The 9,461-nt window shown below is 38.3% G+C and overlaps 1 protein-coding gene across 1 annotated transcript in view; it reads right to left on the bottom strand.

Annotated features, from left to right (window-relative positions):
• Positions 1–8,212: 8,212 nt before the first annotated feature.
• Positions 8,213–9,461, bottom strand: part of OPRM1 (opioid receptor mu 1) — an 84,124-nt gene continuing 82,875 nt past the window's right edge. Inside the window, exon 4 of the mRNA XM_049114203.1 lies at positions 8,213–8,299. Within this exon, the coding sequence (XP_048970160.1) occupies positions 8,213–8,299 (87 nt within the window). The remainder of the gene's footprint in view (positions 8,300–9,461) is intronic.

Here is a 9,461-nt window from a genome sequence, read left to right as displayed (position 1 = left end):
AGAAAGATAAATGAAAAGTCTTAGCTTTTAAAAGCACATGTACATAGGTGTTACAGGTACAGTATTTTAATAATCAGATCAGGTTTTAATAATATCTGCATTTAAGGACAAAGCCTTACAAAGTCACTTTCAAGGATCAAGTATCATAAAGCAAAGATAATTTAGGCTTCATATTCTTCGATTTATGAGCTGCCCTTGAGGTGTCAGACTGACCAAGGGTGTGGCCAAGTCACAGGATAGAGATAGTGAGTGTGGGTTGACATTCCAATGTACTGATAAGCATAGACTTTTCAGACATCCTGACCCTTATAAATCTGAACATTATATCCATCTTTTCTCTTAAACAAACAAACAAACAAACAAACAAACAAACAAACAAACAAACTTGTATTTATAGATAGTTCCATGATGCTGGTTAATTTTTCTAGTCACATTTTTTAGGAAGTCATAAACACTCTACCAACACTGAAGTCTGCACTAGGTTTGTCTTGACAGTTCTGTCCAGGGCAGGAGGTGTAGGGGAAGGGACAAAATTCCCAGGCAAACAGGGTGCCTGGATATTTAGTTATTATCCTACTGCCAAATGTTATTGTTGTGGATGCCATGGATACCTGCCCAGAGCTTTCATCTGGCCAAAGTTCTCATTCCCTAGTTGCAATGAGGTTTTGTAGCTAACAGCATCCCTCATTTACAGAAAACTTTCCTCAGCTAAATGAGAGCCACCTACGCCAGGAGGTTCTGTTCCCCATTCTCAGCCAGAGTGGCCACGGCCAATGACTAGTTGAGACCAGATGGCAGCACCTGTTATCAACAAGGTAGTCAGAATTGCTGTAATGGACAGCAAGGTCAGAGTGACAGCCTGGAAATCTGCTGGCCATAAGGATCTTTGAAGATCGCTAATAAAATATGGTTTTCCTAGAGACAAGATATATGGGAAGCCAACAATATACAGTACATATATTTTCAAGGGAAATTGGATACATGGTCTAATTTGTTGCTGATTCCCAGGAACCACTCCCGAATATCATAGCATATGTTAGAGTAGGGTAGAGACATATACAAGTCAAGTGATGAAAGGCCCATATAATTTGGTTTCTGAATATATAATTGGAATGGCCATACTTAGTGGCCGGAAGAACTCCCATGTTGGTTCTATTGTAGTGAGAGAGGCCAAATAAAAGTCCATGAGGCTACCTCCTTCAGGAAAGATAGTAAATAAAAAAACAGTATCACATCCAAAGGGAATGACAAAGATTAGTGCCACCCTAAAAAAACTTTAAGAATATAAGAGTAGTGGTACAACTCATACTAATTTACCAGTCTGTGACTCTGGCAAACCAAGATGGATCATGACAAATTATAGTGGATTCTTGCAAACTTAACCAAAATATAACCCCAATTGTAGCTGCTATGTTGGATGTGGTATCTTTACTAGAGCAGATTACAACCTCAAGTACATGGACTTTGACGAGGTGAGTAAACTCTTTTCACTATCCATCAGGAAGGAGGATCAGAGGCATTTCATGTTTATATGTGACAGATGACCACACACATTTATGGTCTTGCCCCAGGTCTATATTAACTCCACTGGTATGTGTCACAAAATAGTCAAAAATTGAGTCATTTTCCTCCCTTATCTGAGAGTGGACCATTTAAACAGGACATCACATGATCACATTGGTCCACTATTTTGATAATATCATGTAATAAACAATAAGAACTTGATGAGCAAGAAGTGGCAAGTGCACTGGAGGCTATGATTAGACTCAAGAACTCCAGAGAGTGAGACATAAACCCTACAAAGATTAGGGAGCCTGCAAAATATGTGAGAGATTTAGGGGTCCAGTGGCCTGGGAAAAACTAGGACATCTCATTCAAAGTAGAGACCAAGTTACTGTATCTTGACCAATAAGAAAGAAGCATTATGCTTGGTGGGCCTGTTTCAGTTTTAAAATATTCTATACTTGGGAAGATTGTTCTGACATGGGAAACCTCTAGTTTCAAGTGAGGCCCAGAACAAGAATGGCTTCGGCAGCAGAAATAGGCCACACTATAAGTAATTCTGTTGCTTGGACTTATGACTCAAGAAACCCCATGGTAATAGAGATATATACAATACAGAAAGAAAGAACATGGAGTCTGACAATCTCTAATATGAGAGTCACTGGACCAAGGCCATGCCATTTGCAACAGAAAGACTCACCATTAAAAAAACAAACAAACAAAAAAAGCTCCAAGCATGCTATTTAGCTCTGGTAGATACTAACTATGGCAGAGTGTCTACCATGCAGTATCAGCTAACTTCGCAGCCAGAACAAAACATTAAGAGGTAGGTATTAATAGATGTAAGTAAGAGCAGTGCAGAAGAAATTCATTGTGAAATAGAAACAGCACACGCAAGACGGCTTTAGCAGCTCCAGAGAGAATAGGAAATTCCATGAAAAAGTGATACTTGAGCCACTTCTCACTATTGCATTCAGTTCACACATTTGATCTCATGGGGGAGTTCTCTGTCAGGTAGAGGAGAAAAATGCCAGCACTCGGGTCATTAATGAGTTGAGTTGATGTGTAAATTCAAGCCAGAAATGACTGTTAGTACCTTTACAGCTTCACTTATGGGCAACTCTAAAAGCCACTGGTGAGCGGAAAACCTCCCAAGAGTGTGAACTTCAGGCAATGCACCAGATCATCCACTTTGTGTGGAGAGAGAAGTGGCCCAAGGAACATCAAGGACAAGGAGGTCTGGGGGAGAAACTTGAGAATCTACTCATAAAAGTGGGCATAATATGTGAAGATTTGACCTTTGTAATAAATGTTAATACCCATTAAAGAGCATCCATTTTAGGATTTGCCTTTCTATAGTTTCTCAGCCAACACTATCATTTAGGGGCTCACAGAATGTCCTATCTATGTATGGGGTCCCACATAACATCACTATTAAGGACTGAATGTTGGTGCCCCTTCACAATAAGTTGAAATCTAATCCCCAATGTGGTGATACCAGGAGGTGGCATCCTTGGGAGGTAATGAAGTCATAAATATGGATAGCCCTCATGAGTGGGATTAATGCTCTTCTAAGAAGAGTCCAGAGTAGGGTAGCTCACTCTCTTCCCACTCTGTGATGATAAAACAAGAAGTCAGGAGTCTGCACCTGGGAAGAGGACTCTCACCTGAATCCTGCTCATTCACTGAACTTTAACTTTCGGCATCTAGAACTGTGGGAAAAAAATTTCTGTTGTTTGTAAGTCTCCCAGTTTATGACATTTTGTTATAAAGCAATTTGGGGGGGCATATATATTTACAATTTTTATACCCTCTTGATGGGTTGACCTTTTTTCATTATATATTGGCCTTTGTCTCTTTTGACAGTTTTTAACTTAAAGTCTATTTTGTCTGATGTAAGTATAGCCACACATGCTTTCTTTTGGTTACCACTTGCATGGAATATCTTTTTACATCCCTTCACTTTCAACTATGTTGCTAAAGCTACATCCTTAAACTCGAAGTGAATCTCTTGTAGATATCAAAAATTTGGATCCTATTTTTTTCCATACTAGATGCTCTGTCTTTGCACTGGACAATTTAATCAACTTATATTTATAGTAATAATAGCTAATCAAATTGGAAAATATTCTCTTCTATTTTCTGGAAGATATCATGTAGAGTTTGTGTTAATTATTCCCTAAAAGTTTAGTATAATTCTATAGTGAAACTATTTAGGCTTCAAGATATCTTTTTTGGGGAATTTTTAAATAACAAATTCTATTTCCTTTAATACAGGGTATACAAATTATTTCATATTGGACAAGTTGTGTTAGTTTATGATTTTTAAGAAATTGGTTCATTTTATCTATGTTGGCAAATTTGTTTGTGTTGTTTATAATATCTCCTTAGTATATTTTGATGTCTGCAGGGTCTGATAACTCCTGTTTTATTCCTGATATTGGTAGTCTATATCCTTTCTTTTTTCCTTTGTTAATCTTGCTAGACATTTGTCAATTTTATGGATCTTTTCACAGATAGTTTTTAATTTTATTAACTTTATTGTTTTCCTGTTTTCAATATTAGTTGTATTTTATTGGAAAAAATAGGAAAAAGTACACTTCTTCAGTTTTTCTGGAAATGGAAACAGTTAATGAATGCTTACTAGTAGGTCATCAGGCCCTCCTAGACTCAAGTGCAATTCATTTACCTCTTCAAAAGATGCTCCTGGTGGTTTACTCAAACTTCCCTTTCCAATGGTTTATACAAGTGAAGACAGTTTTTATTCATTCTTATGAATTTTTACCTCCTATCCTGGAGAAGAATAAATTCATTGTTGGATGTGTATCACAGACAATAATTATAAAAAGTGCAGAAGAAGAAGAGAGAACTGTGTGCTGGAGTGGTCAAGAAGGGCTTCATGGGGGAGATGAAGTTTGCACTGAATCTTGAGATAGAGATGGAACAAGAGTGAGAGAGGAACTAAAAATGCTAGTGTGAGACACAAAGGGACAGCATGAAGTCAGAAAAATACAAGATGTATTAATGAAACAAGCAGTTGGGCTTCCTGTAAAAAAGTAACCAAAATAAATATTAACTTCTTTTATTGAACATGTATCATACCTGGGGCATTTATATGCATATACATACAGCCATGTGTATGTATATATTAATGACCAATTCTTTTGCTATGTTAGAAATGAGACTCTGTTATTGTGGCTGGAGATTCTCTAGTCTGGGCAGAGTAGGTTTAGGAAATTTGAAGTTACTATCTAATTGAACAGAACTTAAAGAAACATGAAAAAGAACTGGTCCACAGTTGGGGTCGAGATGAGGTCATACCTAATTGATGGATTGCAGGACCACAAGATGAGCAAGAGGAGTAACAGGGCTTGTGGAACTATAAAAATAGAAGTTTGGCAGAGAGGGCCAAAGGTTGGAGGGGACAGATTGCTCTCTGAAGCTACTATTACACTGGTACCCAAACCAGATAAAGTCAGGAGAAAAAAAGCAGACCAATGTCCCTCATAAATATAGATCCAAAAATTCTTAAAATAATAAAGCTCAGCAATATATAAAAATAAGTATGTACTATGACCAAGTGGAGTTTATTCTGGGAATGCAAGGCTGATTCAACATTTAAATCAGTCAAGATATTTACCATACCAACAAGCTAAAGGAGAATCACATGATTATATTAATTGATACAGAAAGTTCATTTGACAAATTCAACATCTATTTATAATAAAATTCTCAAAAAATTAAAGAATAGGTGGGAACTTTCTCAACTTGTTAAAGCATATATACCAAAAAACTATAGCTAACATTATACTGTGAAACACTGAGTGCTTTCCATCCAAGACTGGGAAAAAGACAAAGATGTTCACTTTCACCACTCTTATTCATCATGAATCTGGAAGTTCTAGCCAGTGCAATCAGACAAGAGAAAGAAATAAAAGTCATACAGATCACAAGGGAAAAATACTACTTCCCCTGTTTGCAGATGATATGATTGTTTGTGTAGAAAGTCCCAAGGAATCTTAAAAAAATAAAAAGCCAAAAAAGCAAACAGAAACCTCCTGGAACTAATAAGGGAGTTCAGCAAAATCACAGGACTTAGGGTAAATGCACACACGCAAAAATCTGTTGTATTTCCATATATTTGCAATGGATACTAAAATTAAAAATAGAATACCATCTAGAATCACTCAAAAAAGTGCAATACTTAGGTGTTAATCTGACAAAAATATATAGGATTTCTATGCTATAAACTACAAAATATTGAAGAAAGAAACCAAATGTATTGAATAAATACATTAAATTAAATGTATTGAATAAATAAATCTAAATAACTGGAGAGACATACCTTATTCAGAAGTTAGAAGTCTCAACACAGTAAAGATGTCAATTCTCCCCAAATTGATAGGTGTTTTAAAAGATTTTATTTATTTATTTAGGAGAGAGAGTGCACACACACACACAAAGAGAGGGGGAAAGGGAGAAGCAAGCTCACTGCTGAGCAGGAAGCCCAATGCAGGACTTGATCCCAGGACCCTGGGATCATGACAGCCAAAGGCAAACACTTAACCCACTGAGCCACCCAGGTCCTCTGATACACAAGTTTAATGAAATTCCTATCAAAGTTCAGACAATGGGAAAGACATTAGCAAGACAGTGGAATAGGAGTTTCTAGCACCTGTCCCCTCAAAGAAGCATCAGTTTGAGCTACTATCTCCACTTGAAAATGCCTTCATGAGAGATATGGAATCCAGATGAGAAATTATAGCACTTGAGTGTAGCATAGAAATAAGCCAAAATTAGATACTGTAGAAACAAGCCTGAATAAATGACCTATGCATGGTCCCAGATTCCTGGTTCAGAGTGAGTGAGGATTAGGCTTTTTGCATTTTCTCTGCAATTCAAGTGCCCAAGTATCCTGGGAAAAAGAAATCCATAGCACTACAGGTCTACATGGGAATTTGGTCATGAGAGGTCCAAGACAAAGCAATAATGGAGGCTTGTAGACTGGGAATGCTTTGTAGTGCTGCAGCCCAAGAGTATGGAATGTCAGACAATAGGGCTGGAATTCTAGCCTTGTTGTCTGAAGTTCTGTGGGTGAGGGCTGCAAGGAATTCCATCACCTCCACTCCACTCAAAACTTCTGAGGGAATAGAGAAGTAATTAATGGAAAGGGCTGAACTCTCAGCCATGATGGACTGGGGGGTGCAGGCTAAGACTTAGGGGGTAGAGCTGATTATCAGAATATTTATACTTACCAGCTGGTAAAAGCTGGGACAAGCTGGTAACTTCTGACACTAATATATGTTGCCTACATATTGTGTGTAAGGCAATGTGCTTTATATAAACTATCTCTTTTATGTAAGGTAGGTTTTATCCTTCTGATAAATGAGGAAACTATACTAAAGTTCAGAGTGGTAAATGGTTTGCTCAAAATTGTGCATCCAGTAAGAGCTGGAAGTGGATTGCTTTCCATTCCAGTTTGGCTTTGGCTCCATTACTTAGGCTCTGCGGCTCTACCTGCATCATTTGCTCATTCTTGCTTCTACAGTGTCTAGTACTGTCTTATAATAGGAATGTGGCAAATAATGATTGATTTGATTACATTATAAGAGCAGCTGTGTTGTTAAGAGTGTGACAAAGTGGAAGCAGTCTGCAGGAGGTTTGCAGAAAGGGTGGGCTCAGAAGGTAATCAATGGTGATGAGTGTGGAGATGGCGCCCTCTGTGGGTTGAGCTATTAAATCTATATTTAATAGTCTCAGAGTTTTCTGGGGCGGCATGTGATTCTTGGAAGGGGCATCTATCTATAAGCAGGTCTTCATAAATAAATGACTGAGCTTTATATTATTTTAAGGTTGATGATGCAATAAATCATAGGTCTCGGAAGAAAGCGAGAGCTCGAAAGTTAGAGTTCTTAAAGTCTTACTTCCTTTGGGGAGGATAAAAGCTGTGGTTCTTTTGTTGTGATAATGACGGACTGTCAGTGTCTGTCTGCCTGAATCCTGCTCACTGAATAAATGCTGGTAATTGCTAATTGCTTTGAGAAGAAAACTGACTCATCCGGAGAATGACTTGCATATCAATGTTTCAGGCCCCCTGTCAGCACAGAGGGTATACAAATGGGGTATGTGTCACTACTGGAGTCTGCACACGTGCTTCCTCTTCTTCTTTTGGGCTAGGCTGATCAGGGTGAAATTTAAAATGTGAGTAGTGGGATCTCATGCTCGTTGTTTCTGGTCATTTTGGTCTGCAGATCATGTCTTTCCTTTCATTTACAGTGGAGAAAATGAAGAGCATTTGATTAAATTTTTAGCAAGCCAGGCGATAGGGGCTGATGTAAGTGGCCACACACTTGCCTGGGTCTTTAAGCAATCAGGATCATTCACCCTGATTGCTTCTCTGAAAATATGTAATAGCCAGCTGCAACCATAGTCATTCTCTTCCTTTCTTTAAGGACAATTCTATATTAAAAAGGATGTCTCAGTAACCCCCACATTAGGGACTCTTTTTGACATGCCAGTGACCAGATTGGAGGAAGTGATCATGGTCAGAGTGAATGGGAACATGGGACCACTCAAAAGGTATTACTGCTGATTCGTGTCCCTTCCACTGCAGTTGTTTAACTGTTCTTTCAACCTACAGTTAAAAAGACAAGAGATTGTAAGGGGAGAACTCAAGGAGTTTGAGATGTATCATAAAGGGGAACCATGTTTAAGTCCCCAGAGGATTGCTCTTGACCTCTCCAACATGTGGTGTGCACCTGGTCCTCTTCCCATCTTTTCTGCTGGATTCTGATACCTGTTAGCACAAAATGAGCAAACTTTTCAGAATCTCTAAAAGTAAGGAAGAAAGTTTTATTTGAACTCAAGTTAGGATAGCTGCCCAGGAAACATATCCGTCACAGGGAAGAAGATACTCTGGAGAATGAACAGGTTTTTTTTGTTTTTGTTTTTGTTTTTACAGGGTTAGATACTTTTATATCTTGTAAAAGCTCAAAAGATTATGGATTACCGATGAGCATATAGGCAGGAGTCAGAAGTTTCATCACAAAGGAATGCAGGGAGTTGGAATGTTGATTGATATCTCAAGGATAAGATGGTTTTTCTTTAGGCTACTCATTCACAAAACAGATGTACAATGTATGCGTGGTGGGCTCTAAATCAGGCTTTTGGTTTGAATAAAGTTTCTACACAGTCATGTTGACTTAGACTTAAGAAATCTAAACTGGCTCCCTTCATATATCAGGCTTTTAGAGAGTTTTTCTCTCTTCATACCTACTGTACAGGTCAGGAATCATCAGTCCCAGCACATCCACCTTGGCTGTCTGCCCCCGCTGCCTTATCCCTTCTGTGTGTTCAACCCAAAGGCAGACATGTGAGAATTACCTGGGGAACTTGTCAAAAGTCCTGATTATCAGGTCCCACCACTAGATACCCTTAACTGATATAATTCTTGTGGGTTGGGGCCCAGGCATTGGCATCTTTTAAAACAATCATGTTACCTATGTCAATAACTGGGATGAGAATCACTTCTATATGAAGGCATTCTAAAATATTAATATTAAAAACTATGTACCTGTCTTTTTTGTTTTTACTGAAAGCTTTCTGTAAGCTGTCGACTTTGATCCTCATTTCAGTTATTAGTGACTTTATAGTGGCAGAAACAGACTCAGAGAGGTTAAAGATACACCAGTGAGCAGAGAGCCAAGGTCTTCAACCTGAGTAGTGTGGCTCTAAAGTTCAGAATTTTAATGACATGCTACACGATTACAGATGTTGCTTTAATTTCTTGTTTTGTTTTGTTTTACGTTGGGATCAGAGCCCCATGAAGATGAAGATGGTGTCTTTCTATCTCTCTTGTCTAGCACTTAGTATTGTTCTGAATGAAAATTTCGAAGAAGTGAATACCACATGCTATTCATGAATTCTGGGGCCCTTCGGCAGAGACATGAGTCTCAACC

Source organism: Canis lupus, chromosome 1 (genome assembly GCF_003254725.2).
Source record: "Canis lupus dingo isolate Sandy chromosome 1, ASM325472v2, whole genome shotgun sequence".
Classification (NCBI taxonomy): domain Eukaryota; kingdom Metazoa; phylum Chordata; class Mammalia; order Carnivora; family Canidae; genus Canis; species Canis lupus.
Note: the sequence above shows the minus strand (reverse complement) of the source record. Positions and strands in the feature narration are given on the sequence as shown.